The sequence below is a fragment of the Planococcus citri genome, chromosome 5, assembly GCF_950023065.1.
Source record: "Planococcus citri chromosome 5, ihPlaCitr1.1, whole genome shotgun sequence".
Classification (NCBI taxonomy): domain Eukaryota; kingdom Metazoa; phylum Arthropoda; class Insecta; order Hemiptera; family Pseudococcidae; genus Planococcus; species Planococcus citri.
This window is the reverse complement of record NC_088681.1, coordinates 61152278-61175723: the sequence shown is the minus strand read 5'-3', so window position 1 is coordinate 61175723 and position 23446 is coordinate 61152278. Positions and strand designations below refer to the sequence as shown.

The 23446-nt window shown below is 35.2% G+C and overlaps 1 protein-coding gene across 1 annotated transcript; it reads right to left on the bottom strand.

The window, feature by feature from the left end:
- Positions 1-77: 77 nt before the first annotated feature.
- On the bottom strand, positions 78-22608 carry LOC135847643 (aminopeptidase N-like). Its single transcript, XM_065367276.1, has 14 exons — positions 21580-22608; positions 14470-14628; positions 14043-14345; positions 13760-13943; positions 8065-8218; positions 7442-7523; positions 7170-7365; positions 6837-7035; positions 6456-6730; positions 6201-6385; positions 5914-6087; positions 5689-5829; positions 1305-1392; positions 78-1220 (listed from the first exon to the last, which is right to left on the bottom strand). The coding sequence occupies exons 1-14, from the start codon at positions 22116-22118 to the stop codon at positions 900-902; spliced, it is 3000 nt and encodes a 999-aa protein (XP_065223348.1). The 5' UTR covers positions 22119-22608; the 3' UTR covers positions 78-899.
- Between the last annotated feature and the right edge of the window lie 838 nt (positions 22609-23446).

Genomic DNA, 23446 nt, shown 5'->3' with positions numbered 1-23446 from the left:
ATTACGACCCTCCACATCCCTGAGCAGGGTCACATAGCTATATTTCCTATCTATTTTGCCACCAATAATCAAATACATCTTGTCATCAGTTTAATTGGAGTTTGATAGATTTTCTAGATCCTTAAGATACATTTTATTTACAAATGTACAAGTACATATGTGATCTGTCTCGAGAAAACCAACTTAGTGTCAAAAAATCGATATCTTTTTTATGGTGGATATTAGTAGTACTTAGGGTGCTGAATCCGATTGTGGGGGTTGAAACGTTCGCGAACGATTCTCTTGACCCTAAATCTGAGGTCAAAGAAATAGAGCAAGTACAGTAAAAATTGAAAAAAACATTTTTTTTTTTGATTTTCTTGAAAGGTATGTTCTGGGGAGTCGAAATGAAAATTTTTGCAACAATTGGCCCACATTTGGAGGATTTGTGCCATATTTTGAAATTTGAGTGAGGCTTGAGTTGGAAAAATCAACTCTTTTCACCTTGAACAACTTTGTTAAGAAACGCGATAAATTTAATTATAATAACAGCTTATTCTTCATTAATAATTCATACTCGGGTAGTTTTTGCAACATTCTTGGCAAAAAATTCAAAAAAATCGAAAAACTTGATTTTGGGAAAATAAATTTCAATTATTGGACTTGGCAACCTTGAATCTGATGATTCCGAAAAAAAATATCGGGTTATGTTGGCACTCATAGGGGTCAAAAGTGGTGCAACTTTCATGGACCTACAAATTTTGGATCGCTTGATACATAGACTCAAAACTTCAAATGCCCTTCCTGTAAAATTTACGTTTTGGACACTAGGTTGGTTTTCTCGTGACAGATCACATATAAGTTTATACTTAATTATCTAGATCTTGATTAGAAGTCATACGTAGGTATCACATTAGGGATTACGATATGCTGAACCTTGACAAAGAGTAACAGAGCACTACACTGCTGGAAATTAAACTCCACAATAATTTTGGGATAGAAATCAGAGTTGCTGAACTTCCAGCTTCGGAACCATCTATCACGTCTGTCGCCTCTGATGACTCTGAAGATTCTGATCCATTCGTATCTGCCTGCAAGAATTCTTTTTCAACTCGTTCGGGTTTCGCAGCAGCATCTTTGATGGTGTCTTCCGAAATGGATATCACAGCTTTCAATGTATCAGTGAATTCTTCGTAGTCGTTATCAACAGACACATTAAATTTATTTTGTAAGTCTCGTAACTGAAATTTTATTACGAGGAGGTCGATTATTTGATAAAATAAAAATGTTATGCTCTTGAAGAAAAATGTTGTATGGAAATTTACTTGTTCTATTTGGTCTTCAGTTCTTATGTTGTCTTTTATCGAATATAATAGACCTTGTAGGAATTCAACGTTGTCATCACTCAGATCGCTGATGTAAAAAACAGAAAATTAAAATTATTACTTAGCTACTACAATATGACCATGAAATAATTAGAATAAATAACGGAGGATGTGTTTGAAAATAGCCTGTAATTTACTGTAATTACAAGTAAATACAGTAATTTACCGTCATTACAAGTAAATACTACAATTTACCATGATCACAAGTAAATACTGTAATTCACCGTAATTACGAGTAAATACTGTAATTCACCGTAATTACGAGTAAATACTGTAATTCACCGTAATTACGAGTAAATACTGTAATTACGAGTACATGCAGTAATTTACTGTAATTACGAGTAAATACTGTAATTTATCGTAATTACAAGTAAATACTGTAATTTACTGAAATTATGAGTAAATACTGCAATTTACCATAATTACAAGTAAATACTGTAATTTACCATACTTACAAGTAAATACTGTAATTTACCGTAATTACGAGTAAATACTGTAATTTCCTGTAATTACAACTTAGAGTAAATACTGTAATTTACCATAATTATGAGTAAATACTGCAATTTACCATAATTACAAGTAAATACTGTAATGTACCGTAATTACAAGTAAATACTGTAATTTCCTGTAATTACAACTTACCAGTAAATACTGTAATTTACCATAATTATGAGTAAATACTGCAATTTACCATAATTACAAGTAAATACTGTAATTTACAATACTTACAAGTAAATACTGTAATTTACCGTAATTACAAGTAGATACTGTAATTTACCATGTTTACAGGTAAATGCAGTAATTTACCATAATCACAGGTAAGTACAGTAATTTACCATAATTACAGTTAAATATGGAACTTTAAGGTAAAAACTGTAAAAATAGGTAAGAATGGTAATTCACTGTAAAAAACAGGTAAATCTGGTGATATACTGTAAAAACAGGTAAATACCATAATTTACAATAAAAACAGATAGATACAATAATTTACCATAATTGCAGGCAAATACCATAACTAACATCATCATCATCATCATCATCGAGTCGTATAACCGCTCGTGGTGGTATCGCATACAAATCAACGCGTACCCTTATGCTGAATTGGGTATTTGGGCTAACATCCTTTATGTTGGTGTTGCCTCTATCACATTGATGACGTATCTCATGGGAATTTTTATTTTCGAGCTTCCACTAGTAGTTTCCCGTTGCTTACTAGTGACATCTACACAAGCATCTTGGAGCTAGCCAGTAACCAGTGGCGAAGCGTCCATGGAAGCAAGGGAAGCAATGCATCCCTTTAAATTTTCCGAGTTGTAGAAAATTAAATTAATTAAAAAATATCAGTACAAATTGATAATAAAATATGAAAAAATATTTTAAAACAATCGAGAATACTATCTTGTTTAAATGTCATCTGATGCACTTTTTCTACCCAGTTGACCAAATGCTAGCAAATTTTACGCTAGCACGAATGGTGCCTGAATTTGAGACACTTTTTTTAAAAATGCTAGCAAATCAGTAGTGATTAGGTCGCATTAGCGTAGCAGAATTGAGCACAAACAGCTAGGGTATAGCTAGTATAAAGCTAGCGAAAAGCTAGCGAAAAGCTAGCATTTTGTTAGCACTTTGCTTGCAATTCTACTACGTAAATGCGACTAAATCGCGACTGATTTGCTAGCATTTTTTGAAAAAAGTGTCTCAAATTCAGGCACCATTCGTGCTAGCGTAAAATTTGCTAGCATGAGGCTAGCGTTTTGCTAGCGCAGGAAAAGTTTGATTATCAGGAAAATTACTTTTACTAATTAACTTTTAAAAATACTAGGAGGTGTTTTCAATCAGGTCAAGGTAGTTCTCCAATATCCAAAAATAGGCAACTGGCCTCCTATGCTAGCTCACCGCTAGCATAGCGCTAGTGAGGTGTGCCAGAGTAAGTAGAGTGGTAGCACTCTTCTTACTATCATACAAAATACTACCTTGAGCTTATATTCAGATTGACTACATACTTTATCTAAGAGTAGCAAAGTATACCATGAGAGAGAACAACGCTAGCAATTTGCTAGCATTAAGCTAGCGCTTGGGTTAGAAGTCTCATTATTGAAAAATAAAGTTTTTTTTTAAATTAAAAAATTGCCAAAATTTAAAATTTAAAAATGAAATAAGTATCAAACAAACTAAAATTAAGAAATTTCAAAAACATTTGAACAACATTTTTAATGAACAAATTATAGGTACATTATAAAAAATGAAATAATTACAAGAATGATTTTTCAATAATGGAATATTCTTCAAAATTATTGTTCAAAGTTGAAAAGTAGCCAAAATGGAAAGGAAAAATACCTACCTGTTAAAATGAAAAGCATTAACAAATTTGAAATTTTTTTAAAAATGAAAATAAAAAAATCATTGAGAAACGAAAAATTACGTATTTAGGTATCTGTTAAAAATATTCAAAAATTCCATTTAAAAAATGAAGATATGGAAGTATTTTTCTGAAAAATGGGTGAAAGAGATTCACTGAAGTTTTTCTGTACTTGCATGAGTAGGCTATGAAGGAAATGCCAGTGAAAAACATGCTAGAAAAAAAATGCCACATACTTGCTCGCATTTTGCTAGAATCTAATACCATACAGAAAGCTAGCTGAAAAGTGAGGGCAATCAGCTAGCGTTTTTCTATAGCTAGATTGTAAAGTAAAAGCTAGACGAGAGAGACTAGAGATCTGCTCGCATTTTGCTAGGATTAGATTGCTAGATAAATGTAAGCAGATAAATGCAAGCATATTGCTAGTGTAGAAAAGCAAGCAATTATCCGTTAGTAAAACGCTAGCATTAAGCAAGCACAATTAGTGTGATACAAATGCTGGCTGAAAAAAGCGAGAGAATTTCTAAAGAATTGCTAGAACATAATTTGCCAGAAAAAAAGTGCTAGCAAATTGCTAGCTTTTTGCAAAAGATTTAATGCTACCTACAAAAAGCTAGAAAAATGCTAGCACTTTCCCAAAACGTGAGTAAAATGCTAGCAATCCGCTAGCACTTGGTCAACTGGGTATTACCTACAAAACTCATAAATCTGTGTGTTGGAAGCAAACTGTACATTGCTTCCAAAAAACCAGTTTTAAGGGAAAAAAGAATCATGTTTGCCATCCTTAACGCATGCGTTAGAGCGTCGAACGGTGATTCTTTGGAAGCAAGTCGCTAGTTGCTTCTAGTTGTTTGCTAACTCTTATTTACAGTTCTGCGTTTTATGCGCATGCGCGTGTTTATAGCTCTGATCTAAAAATTAGGCTATGGAAGTTTAATTACTTCATTTTTTGAAAATTTTCACTACAACTTTGCTTCCCTACCAGTAAAACTCACGCCTCGCCACTGGTAGTTTAGAGACCCTGAGCTCCTCAGTGTTGACCTCTATGGATGCTCAAACCAGTTTCAGCTTTTTGATTCTGCTAACAGATGGCGTGCATTATCTGTTAGCTCGGCTAATAACTGGTAGTCCCCCGGTACTTGGCGTGTAGTGGTGTTGATTAATCGATATAGATATCGATTAATCGATATAAAGTCATATCGATATCATATCGATATAAATTTCCATATCGATATTCTCAAATTATTTCGAGGTCAATGCTCTAAAACACACATAAATTGAACTTTTGAATGGAAATTTTTCAAAATTTTGAGTGAGCACATCAGATTTTTGAAAATTATTTATGTTTTACGCTCTATAATTTGGTTTTTTCTTGAAATCTCTATAATAGATTGTATTACGACGAAACTTCGAACTGAGTTAGTTAATTTTTAAGGTAATAAAGTATAGAAAATCCAGCATTGAAAAATATCGATATATATCGATATGTATCGATATCTCGAGGCAAATATCGATATGATATCGATATAAAAAATTTTAAAATATCAACACCACTACTTGGCGTGTAATGTTGATAATTGCACCAAAGATTTTTTAATTACACGCACAACTCGCACAAGCTTGCCTCTGTAGCTGGGTTTGAACCGGGTACCTCGTGAACGGAGGTCCGCGGCTCTACCTACTACGCCACCGAGGCATAACTTACCATAATTACAAGTAAATACTGTAAATGATTGTGATTACGGGTAAATACCGTAATTTACAGTACTCCTGGGTAAACACTGTAATTTAGGGCAAATTCGGGTAAATCTTGTAATTTACTGTAATTATGGGTAAATATCATAGTTCATCAGGGTGTTGGCCTGAAACCAGTGAAACCAAATGTATTGTTTCAGGTTCAGGCCACAGGGATGGAATTCTCTGCATTTCACTTTCCATTCATCTCCTCAACATCAGGTAACTTACACAGTGGTGCCGACTTTCTCGTCAATAAATTGGAGAGTTGCGGTGACTGCTTCAGATCGCGAATCCAGTTTATCTAAGAAGTATTGTTCGTCTTCTTTTCGAATATCCGTATTTATCGGATCGAACATTTTTGATAATATCCTGTTAAATAAACAATTGCAATGAAACAAAGAGTTAAGTTATTTGAATTAGCGGATTATCAAGTTGATTTTTATATCGTTGTACTTTTTGATAACTTGTGCGTCTGTGGCACATGTGAGAGCGGCGAGAATCTGGTTTCTTTCATAAATCACTTCGTATCTTATATATGTGGTCCATAAATATTTGAGAATTGTTGGTTGATCTGTGGAGTTACGCAGAGCGTGACAATATACCACTGGTTTTAAATCTGGTTGAACTCTGAAAAATGAATACGACAGAGAGTGATGCTTTTCTCAGATTGGGGCGTAGTACATACTTAGTAGGTATGGGTAAGTCTACGGTTAGATTGATTAATGATTATGATTGCTTACTTGGCGAGATCAGCTTTATTTTTCTCATATTCTTCGACTGATTTTTGAATGCAGTCTTCTATGCCCAAATTGCAGGCTAAACTCAAGAACTCGGGTTTTACTATTTTCACGACGTGGCTGTCTCTGTATTTGATTTCGTATCCCAAAGTCTCGTAAGATTTTTTCACCAAATCGTACAGATAGGTCTACGGTCAAAAAAAAAAGTCCCAATAAATTGATTAAGTCGTAATGTTAGTAATAATTAGGCATACCTACTTTAAAGAATTCTTCACTGGGAGTGTTTCGTAATTTGGATTGTAGCATTTTGAAAGCTCTGATGGCTGCATACCAAGGAATCATATCGGTTTCTTTGGATAAATATTCAGTCAATTTCAAGGGCACTTGATAGCTCAAGTATTCGTTAAAAGCTAAATTATACGCATCGCTGATCAACTGAGCCCTATTCAAGACGTGTATTTTTTCATGATCTTGGTGCAGTTGATCGATCAATAAGTTCCAATTTTGTCTGTCGTAGTTTACTCGATAATAGCCTGCGAATGATTTTTTAAAAATTATCATTTTTTTAAAAACTTGGAAATTTTAAAAATACCTACTTAGATGAAATAAAATAATGCTCCAAATAAAGTAAGTACAAACCGACGTTCTGCAAATTGAACAAAATCCAATCGGTGCTTGAAATATTTTCTGATATTTCAGTAGGATCATTAGCAGTTGACCAAGTGATTGGTCTGGTGTTGTTAAACTGCCGTCGAGATTTTGTTGTAAAAGTTAATGGCACAATCCAATTTTGACTTCTAGGTAAAATTATATTAGTTGTGACGTCTTGAAAAGGCTCCTACTTGAGTGAACAAAAAATATAACCTGCGTGAATATTGGCATACCTACTCATATTGTCTGCTTAATACCTACTTATTTTTACTAAACGTTGCAATATTATATTTCGACGTAGTATGTAATCGGACATCTAACCTGTGTGACTTCAATGCTCCCATCGCTGTAATTCCTCAAAACCTTGATTAAAGGAAATCCGATACTTTCTGTCCAGGTTTTCATTATTTGGGAAATCGTTAACTGAGGCGAAATTATGGGAGAAGAGCGTTGCGATTCGGTATCTATCGCGTCAAACAGATTTTTTTGGATTACCACACCTTCGTGAACTTTTTCTCTGTGAAGCGTAATTGAATATTTTATAAATTTATTATTACGCATGAATTAATGGTTTTGAAATTAATTTAACGTACCCATCGTTGAGGAAATTATGAAGAGCGCTTCTGAAGGTGCTTGGTGATATCATGTGCTCTAGCATCCTGATGATAGAGGCAGCTGGAAAAATGAAATTATGTGTGTGTATTTTAGAAATCATTGTGGAGTAATGTTTGAAAATGTCCTCTAGAGAAATGTTTTCAGTTTTTCCAATTTTGGAAATTCTTTTGACAATCATTTAATTTTTTTTTTTAGATGTTAAATGTTCATTAAATTATAAAATGAGTTTTTTAAGCATTTTTCAAATTTTCAAGTCAAGTATTTTTCTTTTTTTAAAAGTAGTTTTTTTGCTATGCCAGGAAAAATTTCATATTTAAAAAAAAATTGCTTTTCGAATTAGTTTCCTCGGACTTTTCAACCTTTTGAGAAGGGAGAAAAGGAGCCGAGAGGGTTTTGATTTCTTTACATTTTTAGTAAAATTTTGACAAATATGATTCATTCAACCATAAGACTCTTTACGGAGGGGAGGGAGGGGAATTGAGTGTGCAAGTCTGCTAACGACTGGGATAATGGTACCTATTACCTATCTAAATGTCACGTTGCCCTATCGTTTATCTCCTTTTACCTCCATCGAAATATATTAAAGAACTGAACCATATACCTTTGTTGTAACTTATGATGTCATAGGAGTTCTCGATTTGTTTAGATTTTCGAATAAACGTTGTCATTGGTCTTGGAGCGGTTACTTCGAGTTGCAAAGATTCGTGAACGTTTTCTATTACGAATAATTGATCAATGTTCCATGTTGGCTCGATCTGTCGGATATGGTAAATTCATATGATAAAAAATTATCTACTTAAACCTGCAATAATCATACCTATGGTTAGTCATGAAAAGAATGGGCAAAATTTGAGAAACTGATTTTGATGCTTTTTCAAACCGCGTCATTAAAATAAAATTCTCATTGGGATTCAGTCATCTTATGTATGATGAAAAAATACCCATTTACGTAAAAAAAAATTGAAATTTCATAATTCAAAAAACACTCACGCATTATGCGTGAGAAGACCAACTTTTCTTCAAACAGCTGTACAAATCTTTTACGAACAAATTGAGTCACTTCTTTTGAAACATTTGTGTAGCAATTGATCTGTTTACAATCGAATCGAATCATTAACGAACGATTGGTGATTGAATAAATTGAGAGATTTCATGGTGAATCATTCGCAAACGGATCAATTAATTTACGATTGATTCGTTTTGTTTTATTTTTTTTTTTGTGAAACTATTGTACCTGATCTGTTTTCAAGGGAAGTGAATCGCATCGAATCGAATCATTCACAGCCGATTGGTGATTGAACAAATTGATTGATTTATAGGTGAATCGCTCGCGAACGAATTGATTAATAATTGGTGAATCATTCGCGAACGAATTGAATAATTTTTGGTGAATCATTTGCGAACAAATTGACTTGTTCATGTGACTCGTCCGCGAACGAATCGATTTATTCACTTAATTTTTGGTGAATCGTTCACGAATGAATTTGAATAATTTTTGGTGAATCATTCGCGAACGAATGGAATAATTTTCGGAGAATCATTCGCGAACGAATTGACTCGCATATATGATTCGTTCGCGAACAAATTGATTCGCATTAGTGATTCGTGTAAGTGACTCTGTCGCGAACGAATTGATTCGTGTAAGTGACTCGTTCGCGAACGAATCGACCCCTTTGCTTAATTTTTGGTGAATCATTCACGAACGAATTGAAAATTTTTGGAGGATCATTCGTGCACGAATTGATTCGTATAAGTGACTCGTTCGCGAACGAATCGATTCGTATAAGTAACTCGTTCGCGAACGAATCGATTCGTATAGGTGACTCGTTCGCGGACGAATCGATTCGTATAAGTAACTCGTTCGCGAAAGAATCGATTCATTTACCTGATTTTTGGTGAATTGTTTACGAACGAATTTAAATAATTTTTGGTGAATTATTCGCGAACAAATTGACTTGTATATGTGATTCATTCGCGAACGAATCGATTCATATAAGTGACTCGTTCATGAACAAATTGATTCTTGTAAGTGACTCGTTCGCGAACGAATTGATTCGTATAAGTGACTCGTTCGCAAACGAATCGATTCATTTGCTTAATTTTTGGTAAATCATTCACGAACGAATTGAAAATTTTTGGTAAATCATTCGCGAACGAATATATTTGTATGAGCAACTCGTTCGCGAATGGATCGATTCGTCTACTTAATTTTTGGTGAATCGTTCACGAACTAATTGAATAAATTTTTGGTGAATCATTCGCGAATGAATTGATTCATAAATTGAAGAATTGATCAATTCGTTCGCGAATGGTTCTTTCAAAAAATGAATTTGAGAGGTTCCAAATTTGTGGGAGGAGGGGGATGGGGTCCCAGAATCAACATACCTACTTTTTTTTTGGAAAAATGTTATTTTTTTTTTTCAAATTGACCTTTAACCCCAGATCCAAAATTTGAACCTATCTGTGTTCATAGTGGTCATGAAATGCCCCCAAAAATCAAATTTTTGAGATTTTTGGGGCCTCATCCACAAAACATGTAAAAACCTTGAATACAATCACAAAACACTTGCATTCCTAGCCCTACCGAAGTAGGTACCTACCGAAGTACCTACCGAAGTGAGGATGTGAGCCGAGGATTGGGACCCCCTCGGTATGGTAAAACATCTCATACTTTTGCAATTTTGAGTAATTTTTTTGAAAAATGGGGCTCTTAAAAATTAGGAACTGCATATTACTTCCTCTTATGTCAAAATTGAGCTTTTAGATGTATCTATCTAATTGTCACTTAAATGTGGCCAGAAAAGTGGTTTTCAGAGAGATGAGTACGAACCAATCATTTTGATTTTTTCATCAATTTGTGGGCTCGAATTCGTCATTTTTGGGAGAATTGGAGTTTCAAAAAACTAAAATTTACTTGTTTTAGAGAATTTTGCTTTAAATCGATTCAATTTTCTGTCACTCGAATTCAGGAGCATTCAAACAAGTGAAAATAAACATCTCGATCGCCACGCCATACTTTTATACTTTTTTGATTTTTATTCTCAATTTAGTATTAGGTAACTGGAGAAATATTTCAATTTTTTCCCCAATTTTAGTCAAAAAATTGGGGGATTTTTTGCCTTTAAGGGATTTTGGAAATTTATTCTAAAAATACATATCTGTACCACGTAATTTTTAAAATTCAAGTAAGTACCTACCTAGTTAACTTCCAACTTTTGTACCTAATTCATCATTACCCACGTAGAAAAAGTACACTGGTGTCTATTGGAAAATCAGCAGTGTTTCTTAGTAAGGAATTGCCACTAGTGATTTACTTCTCCTACTCAAAATTATGAGTGATGAATTACTGCTGATTTCTCAGTAGAGTAGCACTACTGATCCACATACGCAAATCAATAGTATTTCACTACTGTCTAGTATGTGTGTAGTAAATCACCACTGGCAATTCCTTACTAGGAAACACTACTCATTTCCAAGTGTGTGTCAGAAGTGTTTCACTACATGCTATCAGTATCAGTGGGGTGCAATAATTTTCAAAAATCAAAAAAATAGGGTTGGGGAATTTTATTTTGAATTTCCCTACCATCATTGTTATGCTCACGTCATGTATGATTTTTCCTGCCTATAACATTTTTAGAAAATTCCTACACCTGTACCTCACGGGGATTCGAACCAGGGACCTACGGATGTCTGACTACACAACCCTCACCACCTGACTACTAGTGCACTACAGTAGATAGGGCATTTAAAGAATATATTTGTTTGCAAACACTCAATATCAACAGTTCGTGAATTTGAATGTTAAAACTTGAAACTATGAATAATTGGTGAAGTTCTCAAGAGTGTCGATTTCATTTTTGAAAACTATTTGATCCCAAACCCAAAATGAGCTCTAAAGAGGGGGGGGGGGGATGCACAAAATTGCAAATTTTTCAAAGAAGTGTGCTGTTGATGTCAAAATTTGAAATTTCAATGGCGCTGAATCAATTTTTGAAGACCATTTAACCCCAAACCCCAAAATGGGCTCCAGAAGGGGAGGTATACAGAAGTACAAAACCAAAAATTATCAAAAAAATATGTATGGGTATTAAAATCTCAAATTTATGGGTTCAGAATTCATTTTTTAAGACAATTTCATCTCAAACCCCAAAATGGGCACCAATGGGGGAGGTACAAAATTGTAAGCTTTTTAAAGAAGTACATTATTGATATCAAACTTTGAGTTTTTAATGGCACAAAATCCATTTTTGAAGACATTCTACCCCAAATCCCAAAATGGGCTTCAAAAGGGGAGGTATACAAAACCAAAATTTAAAAAAAAATTTGAAAAAGTATGTTATTGATATCAAAATTTGAGTTTTCAATGGCTCAGAATCAGTTTTTGAAGACCATTCAATCCCAAACCCAAAAATGGGCTCCAAAGCTGAGGAGGTACAAAAATGAAAATTTTCCAAAAAAAAGTGCAATATTGGTGTGAATTGAAAATTTGGATTTTCAATGGTGTAGATCAGACTTAATTTTTGAAAATCATTTGATCGTAAACCCCAAAACGATATCCACAGCAGAGATTCAAAACCAAAAATTAAATTTTCTTATATATTTGGACACAGAATTCATTTTTGAGAACAATTTGATCCTAACTTTCCAAAATGGACTTCAAAGGGGAGGTACAAAGTCGAAAATTTTCCAAAAAGATCCAAAAATAGTACAATATTGGTATCAAAATCCAGATTTTCAATGCCCAGAAATAATGTTTGAAGATCATGTGACCCCAAAACCCAAAATGAGCCTCAAGAAGGTGTAAAATTGCAAATCTTCTCAAAAAAAAAAAGTACAATAAGTATCAGTATCCAAATCTAGATTTTTAATGGCACAGAATTTTTTGTTGAAGATCATTAGACCCTAAATTTGAATCTGCAGTCCTTCATGTTCAAAATCGTAGGTATACTTAGATAATCTGATATCTGCGTAGCATTCTTCAAAACTTTCGAATTTTTTCCCTCTCCTCCCACCCTAATTAGGGGATTTTTAGTTAACAGGGCAATATGGTTGATGACATTACTAGTAAGGTGTACGTTTACTAGTAAGTAACTATTAGACCATTACTGTTCAGTAGGCAAATATGACTGCAGAGTGGTGCATTGTGTGGTAAATAATTATTGATGTGTAGTAAAAAACTACAACACATCTACTGAGTTGTAGTAAGTAACTACTGAGCCATACTACTCTGTAGGTGAACACCATTGTTGAGTGGTGCATTGAATGGTGAAATATTACCAATGTGTAGTTAAAAACTACTAATCTACCACTGAGCTGTAGTAAATAACTACTGAACCACTACTACTGAATAGGTAAACACCACTGTTGAGTGGTGTATTGAATGGTGAAGTATTATTGAGTAGTAGTTGGAAACTACTACTCTACTACTAAGCTATAGTAAATTACTGCAGAAGTCATACTGCCCTGCAGTGCAACACTACTGTCCAGTAATGAATCAAGTACTGAAAGCACTACTGATGTGGTGTGAATCACTACTTAGCACTACTGTTAAGTAGTGAATTACCACTGCCCCCTGTAAGTTTTTTCTACGTGGGTACAAGTTGAACTTTAGCGTCTAAAGTCCGAATCCGAGTTTTTCATCGTCAAATTTAAATGGAGTCTCAAAATTTTTTGTTTCCTAAAATGTTTCTAGTCACATACCTATGTTACCTGCTACCTATCTCCTTTTTTTTTGAATTTTATTGCAAATAAAAATACCAAAAAAAAAAAAAAAAAATGTCATACTCGTACTTGGCGTATTAAGTCAAAGAGCTACATGCTCTGTTATAATTTAATGTAAATATGTATGTACGTAGTTGATAGCCGACTAGATTTTTTTAAAAATGACATAATGGAGTGTAAATTACTATCGTAAAATGTCATCAGACCCACTAACATACATAGTCTCTAATCTGCTCTTATTTTTACTCTACTATTTTGTATAGGAAACATTTCGAATACAACTACGAAAAGTTTATAGACAAACGGACCAGTTAATTGTGATGTTAGCGCTTGGCATAAGCGTAATATTCGTCTAACCTTTGATCTTGAACTTCCCACGCATAATAATTAATACGAAAGAAGAACGTTCGGCGCTTTTATGCGCATGTTTGGAATTTTGTTAGTCATATCTATTGGACTTTCGGCAGTTGTATAATTTAGGTAGGTAATTTTTGCGATCATCATCAATTTTGTTAAATCAATGTTGCATTTCTACAAAAAATGTGGGTTACAAATTCCAATTATACTCAACTTACCGCTGATGTTATAAAATATTCGAAATAAGAAGCGAATCCCTCTTTGAGCCATAAGTAACTGTACCATGCTGGTGTGACTAGATCTCCAAACCACAAATGAGATAATTCGTGACTGATAAGTTGCGTTATCTCCTGCCTGTGTTCAGCACTGCTCATTGATTCGTCAGTAAGCAGGCTGCTTTCTCTACAAATACACAAATTCACTACAATGTTATATAACTCTCAATAAATTTATGCTTGATTGGCTGTGAGTGTGATTAGTTATATGCCTACATATTCTCACCTAAAAGTCACCATACCCCAATTCTCCATCCCATCGTCGTCCAAATCTGGAACCGATACGAGATCTAGTTTTGGTAACATGTACGATATACCGGTATACCCCTCGAGTTGTCTGAGTGCTCTGGTGCCTTGTTTCAAAGCATAGATGGCTTGATGTGGAGCATTTTTTCTCGCAATTACTCGTACATTTCCTTCGGTTTGAGCAACGTTATGCAAATTTGACACCATATACGATACCAAGTAAGTTGGCATTGGTGGCGATTTTCTGAATTTTCCCCATACACGATCTGGACCACTCATTGCACTAGGTACAAATAAGATCGAAAATTTATATTTACTCAGATGAAATATCGAGCGCGATGACGACCTCGACAACATTGTCGAAAAAGTAATTACGTAAATCACGTGTATTATTATGGAATACCCACTCGGATGGTTGCCAATTTTCAAACGGCATGTTGCTTATGGCGAGTTGATCTCGAGAATGAGCCAAGTAAATTGTAAACGTTGTCCTAAAACGAGGTTCGTCGAAACATGGAAATGCTTCGCGGGCGTAATTCGGCTCAAATTGGGTTACCACTGTCCATCTGAAAATTACGATAGAATACTTAGAATACTTAGCTATTTCAAAAAATCATATTTTTATAGTAATAATCTAGGCGAATTAGCATTAAAAAAAAACATTTTTACCTAGCCAAGATTTTTTTGCGGGAAATTGTCGAGGGTGACCCCCTGAATAATTTCAGAGAGTTACCACCCCGTACCCCTCTTGCTAATTTTTTTATGGGGGGCTGAACCCCCCCAAAATGAGTTTTTTGCAGTTTTCTCCCCAGGGGTTGATTTTACGTCGAAAACAGCTCAGTACTTTTTTGTTCTACGTCAAATTTCCGATCTAGTGATATATCAACTGTCCTTCTACCCCCAAGGAGGGTGGGGCTGGGACCATTCAAATGAGAGGGGTTTTCTAAAAAACACAAAAAAACTATCGGGGCATAGGAGGGGTGAAATGGCCCCCGAGAGCGTTCGGGTTGATACTAGCATGTAAGGTGGGTACCATCGAGAAACTACCACGTGAGAAATTTCAGATCCACGCCGCCTCCCCTTTTTGACATGAAAAGGACACAAATGTCATCAAAATATTTCCTACAAATTTTGTCCAAGAGGGGAGAGGGAGGGGTGGTCTCGATTTTCACGATGTCATAATTCATACTATTACAGAGAGGGTTACTGGCTTTTCACTATATTTTTGTCTGAAAACCCAATTTTCAGAGGCCTCATTCCCCTTCCCATGGTCGAAGGGAGGAAAGTTGGTGGATGAAGTTTGTAGGAAATTTGATGTAGAAAAAAATTACCGAGCTATTTCAAATGTGAAATCAACCCTGGAAGAGGAATAATAAAAACTGAGGGGGCCAAGGGGCTCTGGAGGGGGCTAGGTGAGTGCAGCAGAAAATCTGAAAGTAATATCCGTGCTCAGCGATATCGAATCATATGAAAACGACACCAATGTCATCAAAATATTATTTATTTCAAAAATAGTGAAAATTGGGGGGGGGACTGAGAGGCTCTGGAGAGGACTAGGTGAGTGTAGCAGAAAATCTGAGGTCATATTCGTGCTCAGCGGTATCGAATCATATGAAAACGATACCTTACTCATTATTAGTTATTTTTTTTCAAAATTCCCATTTCACCCCCCCACCCTCCTAAGATACATTATTTCAAGTTTTAACCACGGCGCACCAAAGCAAAAATTTCTAATATAGTATATGATGTTTGGGAGTCACAAATACATCCAAAAAACGTGTTTCCAAAATTGTACCTCTCAATCTTGATTGTAAATAGCCATAAAAAAATGAAAAAAACACCATTTTGAGGGGTAAATATGAAGGGAGGGGGTTGAAAATTTTTGTGGGGATACCTACTAAGGATATACATAACTTCCAGAAAAATTTTCAATATCGGTTGAAATGGGGCTGAGAGCTGTGTTATTGAAATTTCAAAAAAGGGGGGTTCCCCAAAAAGGGGAGGCGGCGTGGATCTGAAATTTCTCACGTGGTAGTTTCTCGATGGTACCCACCTTACATGCTAGTATCAACCCGAACGCTCTCGGGGGCCATTTCACCCCTCCTATGCCCCGATAGTTTTTTTGTGTTTTTTAGAAAACCCCTCTCATTTGAATGGTCCCAGCCCCACCCTCCTTGGGGGTAGAAGGACAGTTGATATATCACTAGATCGGAAGTTTGACGTAGAACAAAAAAGTACTGAGCTGTTTTCGACGTAAAATCAACCCCTGGGGAGAAAACTGCAAAAAACTCATTTTGGGGGGGTTCAGCCCCCCATAAAAAAATTAGCAAGAGGGGTACGGGGTGGTAACTCTCTGAAATTATTCAGGGGGTCACCCTCGACAATTTCCCGCAAAAAAATCTTGGCTAGGTAAAAATGTTTTTTTATTGCGATTTTCCACCTAATTCGCCTAGATTATAAGGTGAGTCGAAATTAAGACCACTTTTCTTCACCAAAATTGAATCGAAAATGACATGATTTACCTAGATTACCGCAATGACGCAAATTACCATACCACATATAACATTTTTTGATGTGATTTTTCTTCTTTTACAGTTTAAAAAATTTTTGAGTTTCATGGGCTGATATATACATATTTTAATTATTATTATTTTTCCCGTGAAGTGATTATTGATGACTTTGGAGCTCTTTTAGAGCTTCCAGCAAATGAACGGAACCGCGATTTTTGGAAAGAGCATGGTCTAAAACCCCCAAAACCGAATTTTCAGCTGCCCATTATCATATCTCGATATTTGGCGAACGTTTGAAAATTCAAAATTGACTGTTTTTGGTGATCTATGCCTTCTTCAAAAACGTACGCATTTGATTAGTAAAAATGATGAAAATAAGTCCTAAAACAGTTATCAATTCTCGAAATCCAAATTTAACCATTTCCAGCCATTCTGGAGCCTCCAGGGCGATTTTTCAATTTCTCCAGGATTTTTAATTTGCTCCAGAAGGCGTGAATATGATGTTGGGTAGCTAAAAATCGAGTTGTGTGTTATACTCGACCTGCTTAACGAATTTATTCACATTTGAGCCGATTCTGGAGAGGACACTTTAAGAGTGGTTTTTTGACCAGCTTTTTTTCAAAATAAAAATAGCTGTAGGTATCCAAAAATCAAAAATTTCCAGTTTACGAGAAAATGTTCTAAATTTGCGCGAATCGTAGTATTTCGTCATGAACTAACCCCACGAGAGCGAATTTCGCCATTCCCAGCCATTCTGGAGCCTCCAGGGCGATTTTTAAATTTTTCCAGAATTTTTAATTTGCTCCAGAAGACGTGAATATGAAGTTGGACAGCTAAGAATCGAGTTGTATGTTATACTCGATCTGTTTAACGTATTTATTCACATTGGAACCGATTCTGGAGGGGACACCTCAAGAGTGGTTTTTTGAGCAGCTTTTTTTCAAAATAAAAATATCCAAAAATCAAAAATTTCCAGTTTACGGGAAAATTTTCTAAATTTGCGCAAATCGCTGCATTTCGTCATTAATCAATCCCACGAGAGTGAATTTCCCCATTTCCAGCTTTTCTGGACCCTCTGGAGAAATTTAAAAATCGCCCTGGAGGCTCCAGAACGGCTGGGAATTTCACCTACCTATAGGGGAGTAGGTCTATTTTTCACAAAAAATCGACATGTATATCGAAATGTAGGTTTTCTATGACGCTGATTTCAGAAATGATATCAATTTTTCATTTTGGTCGATGCTAAGGGGATGATACTGCATTCCAGGGGTGGGGGATGAAATTTTTCACAAAAAATTGACACGTATATCGAAATGTAGGATTTCAAGGATGCTGATTTCAGAAATTCCATTGGTTTTTCATTTGGGTCAAACCCAAAAGGGTGATACAGCATTCGAGAGGTGGGGGATGAAATTTTTCACAAAAAATCGCCATGTACATCAATCTTTTTCGCTCAATTACCTTTCGTGTTCCGGCTCAGAGAAGTGGGAGTCTGAATAAATAATTCGACATCATTTTGTTCAAATATTTCCGATTATTTGTGGTATTTACGTGGACGGCTAGTTACACGGATGGAGATTTTTTAGAATGAAGATTGTGGCATAAAAAATTTTTCCATCTTGAATATGATTTTACTATTCCAAAATCATGATAATTTAACAAGCCTTCCATATCTCTTTTTTTTCATTCCAAAGACACTATCTCCATGTAAATGTACGCTGAGACCTCTCATAAGAATGTGAGAATGAGGTTGAGAAAGCTGACCGAGGAAAAAGTTGGAAAAATATTTTTATAACTCCCAATGAAGTGAAAAAGCAATTCTCATTTTGTCAGAAAATTCTACGAGTAGCACAAGCTTTCTTTTCTCTAATGCAGTATCATCCCCTTAGCTTCGACCAAAATGAAAAATCGATAGAATTACTGAAATCAGCATTCTTGAAAACCCACATTTCGATATACGTGTCGATTTTCTGTGAAAAATTTCATCCCCCACCCTTGGAATGCAGTATCATCCCCTTAGCTTCGACCAAAATGAAAAATTGACAGCATTTCTGAAATCAGCGTCCTTGAAAATCTACATTTCGATATACATGTCGATTTTTTGTGAAAAATAGACCTACTCCCCTATATGGTCTCACACCCCTCGGAATCTAAATAATTATTGAAAATTTGGGTTCGACGGTACAAAAAACATTGATACAAACATCATTATATTGGTAGTAAGAAAATATACAATTACGTTGATTACATTTCTTAAATTGATTCAACATAAGCAAGATGAGGGTCAAATTTGACCCCCTCTACTACCTCCCAGGAGGGGTGTAAAAAATGCCTCCAAGTCTTATTCGATGGAATTTGCTTTGTAGTATTCGAAAATCGACATTAGAACCTTCTCCCGCTAATAGTATCCGGCGCACAGCTCAAAAACCCCGATTTTTGCAAGAAAATGCCGGAAAAACGCCAATTTTCAACCTCTTTAGACCCCTCTGTACAACCAGGGTAGAGGTATGCGAAAGTATTGATGGTCGATTCGCATTGTAATTGACCTGTAGAATCCAAAAATGACCATAAAAAAGTCGATGGAAGGTCAGCGTGTCGTCTAGGGTTGAAAAACTGTAATTTTGGGGTATTTTTGAGAAAAATGCAAAAACTTCACTCAGAAAATCTCAAATTTGAGGCATGCCTCTTCCTCAGATTTTGAAAGTAATGGTATTTTTGAGCTCAGCGGGGTTCAATCATATGGAATTGACTCCATTATCGCCTCGTTAGCCCCGTTTGGAAAAATGGGGGGGTTGAACCCTCCTCCAAATCACCCCCATCACCCTCGTATGGGACTTAGCGATTGCCTCCCGGGCTTAAAAATTTTCTTTTGGTGTCCTTGTTCATCATACCAAATTTCAAAGCTTTATCATAATTTGCCGTTTATCGCCCAAAAAATACATTTTGCCACTGAACTATTGCTGGATTTAATTTTGACCTTATTCACAACATTTTTTCGAAAACTGAGCAATTTGAAAAATTTCTGGAGGGGCTTCAGAGCGATTTGAGACCTTCATCAATTATGTTGGCGGGTCGCAATTTTTTCGGTAATACATACTAAGGAACTAAATACCAGGTATGGAAATACGCCGTCTTTGTTTATAGAAAAAAATTTTTAAGGACTAAATTTATTAATAATACCACCAATTTACATTATTTTTTTACTTCATATTCATTTTAATACACAAAATAGGTAAACATTTTCCGACCATTTTTTTGATTCCATTTCATTATACGACTGAAATGAAGAAATCACATCACCGTCAAAACTACGAAATCTATAACCGAAAATGGCGTATTTCCATACCCGGTATCTAGTTCCTTAATACATACTGAATCGCTGGAGAATATTTTTGGATTTGAACTGAGACAAAGGAATTTAAAAAAATGGACGCAAATCGATCACAAAGGTCACAAAGATGGTACATCTGAGTTTAAAAACGTTAAACTTAATTTTTACATTATTCGCAAAATTTTTCCAAGAACTGGAGAATTTGAAAATTTTCTGGAGGCTCCAGAACGGCTTAAAACCATTACCAATCAACTCAGGAGGTCTAAAATCATATAAAAATCAAATTTATATTTTTTTTTATTCACGAAATAGCAAACCGTGAATTTTGGTTAGTTTTTTTTTTTTTTTTCATAAGATAATTAGCCAAGTACTGAAATTTCAACTCTCGTTTTTAGAATTTTTTCGAAAACTGGAGAATTCGAAAATCCCCTGGAGTATCCATAATCCAGATCTTCTCTAAACATTTGCGAATAGTAGTAGTAGTGTTATTTATTCAATCTGTTACTTGAGTAACATTCAGAAAAACACAGGTGAAGAGGGGTTTAAACCTCTAAAAATTAAATAAATTATGTAAATCTAAATTTTAGGTCATTTTAGTCATTTATATGATATCTGCTAAGTCTATATGTATCTACAGAGTTCACCGTTTCTAACATAAGAGAGTTGGGGCGTTTATACAATTGTTTGACGTATGCTTCGCTAAGGATTGAAATTTCTTTTAGACTCACAAGTTTAAAAACAGATTAAAACCGAATTTCATATGTTTTGCTCATCGTTTGCAAACCATAAATTTTTAATTTTTTCCCCGAAAATAATCTTCGAAAAAAGTTTTGAATTTGAACAGGTATAACCGTTTTTGAAAATTTGTTCTAAAATTGATCCGAAGGGTCACAAAAAACGGTTAATTTGCGTTTTTAGGAGCTAAGCTTCATTTCAACTCTATTATTTTATGGAATTTTTTCGAAAACTGAGAATCCAAAAATCCGTCGGAGGCTCCAGAACAGCTCGAAACCTTTAAGAATCGACTCAGGATATTAAAAAAAGGGTACAAACCAAATTTTAGCTTTTTTTGTTTGTCCGTTTGCGAACCATAAATTTTTAATTTTTTCCACAAAATGATTCGCTGGAGAAAATTTTGGAAGTTCAACCAGTGAAAAAAGAATTTTGAAAATGTGTTCCCAAATCGACCAATAGGGCCACAAAAACGGCAAATTCAAGGTAACCGGTGTTGAATAATTTTATTTTGATGACCTTATAGTTTATTTTTTGTTTTGAAAAAATTTAGAATTCAAAAATCTGTTGGAGGCTCCAGAACCACTTGAAACCTTCACCAATTGACTCGTCAGCTGGAAAATAGTAAATAATTAGATCAAAGTTCATCCCACTACGTTAATTTGAGATTTTGGTTTTTTTGGGAGGGATGGAGGGAGAGGGGAAGTAACCCTTGAAATTTCGAACATTCGTCAGAAAGCCAGAATTGAATTTCAGCAGTCGAAATTTGCGCTGGTGATATATTTTGGAACTTTTTTTCGGTTCCTGTAGGTCTGGTCCACTTTTTTTTTGGCCAGTGGAATACTCCTCTTGTTAGATTTTACACTGGGGGGGGGGGCACAAATGAGTACGAAAGTTAAAAAAAATCAATTCGTAGTAGGTAATGAAATAACTCGATAACTTACTTTTCATCACCAGTATTAGAAGGCCTATACGAAGTACGATAAAATCCTCGCATGCTGTGGCTTAATACCCCTTGGAATTCGATAATAAGGCTGTAATTAGTGTTAAACATCAGCGACTGTCCCGTCTCAACGACCAATAGATCGTTAGATTCGTCCAGTTCGTAACTACTGTCGAGGAATTCCCTCGACGAATCCATTTTGAATACTTTGACACTCGTTATGGTGAGATTTTTGCTATGCAGGACGATCTTATCGGTATTAAATTTCACATGGATGGCAATTTCTACTTTACCGACGAACGTGAAGTTCTTCAAATCTGGGGCTATTCTCAGCTCGTAAAAGGTGGGCACTACTTCGTCGGTCAACCTATATATATCCGGCAGAACTTGGGGCTCTGTGGTTTGTTCATCTGGGGTAGTTTGGTTCACTTCGGAGATCGTATCATTTTGGGAATCATTCAAAGGAGAAGATAATCCTGTCATCAAGGTGATCACGCTTAAAAACACGAAATACAGGTGTCGAAGATCCGACTGCGACATGATGGTGGGTGGTACACGACGAGGTCACGCGATCACAGAACCGACACTCGGATTGAAATTTTTTTGAAAATACAACACACGCTCGAAAAGTGCACATTTGTCGAAAGCGAATTTTATTTTAGATACTCGCGAGAATTTATTAAAAGTAATAGCACCACCGCGAAGAATAATATTCAACATGCACCATTGCAGAGAAAAGAAGTACCTAACGTAAATTGCCAGAAAAAAATAGGGAGATTGTACTAGTGTGCATATACTCGTACAAGTAGGTATGGTGTGCATATGTGTATAATTTTTTATGTACGATGATCGTTAGACCATGAAAATAGTAGATACATATTTTGCTACATAATAATGTACTTTAATTGTGATAAAAACTGACACAATTGTAAAATTGCCTTCAAAATTATACTGGTCGACTTCCACTTATTAATTATTATTTATAATCGTATTGCTTTTTTTGTTATTTGAACGTGCTTTTGGCGTATAAACATGTTGAGTGTGTGAATGACGACGACGAGCTATGGCAATGACGACTTAGTTGTTGGTAGGGCTGCAGGGAGTGTGATATTTTGGCAGCGTGATAAATTTTTACTTCACCGAAGAACGCTCACTATATCTCACGTGAATACAAATTGCAAAATGATAATATGTAGCAAAAACGCTTATCCTCACGTACGTCTGCCATGACTTTATCTAAAATATTCACATTTCAGATTATCGTCGTGTGATTTTTTTTCAAATACCTAGCAACTTAGTTGGCCTATTTTGCATTTTTCAAAAATATAAGTCCTTGAGGAAGGTCTTCGAATGCTGTTCGAAATTATTTCCCAGCTGTTATATTTTACAAAATGCAGATTTCCGAAAAAAATTTCAAATAGTTTTCAAAGCAAGGATGGTCGCCGTTCAAATTTCAAAAAGTCAGGGGGTTTCCTTTTATGGAAAATTTTGAGAAAGCACTGGGAATTTTGTAATTTTCAGTTTATATTCTAAAATATATGTAAAAAAGTCTTGTGAGGCCAACAAGGGGTATCCAATTTATTTCCTTCTTATGCAAATTTACTGCATTTGAATTGAAAACATAGAACATTCCTCAGTTGTGGAATGTTTTTGGTGAAAAATTGAAGTAATTTTATTTCAATTAGGTATGTTTGTGACACAAGGGTCCCGGAACAAATGGTGGGAGGGAGAGGGAGGGAGTTAAATGCCACAAAATTTTTAAAAACAGTTTTTTTTTTTAATATTTTATGTAGAACGTTTTGTTATTGCGCTGACATTCAAAGCTTGAAAGATGGATCTGTTTGCCCTTCCTCAAATCTCTGCTTGGA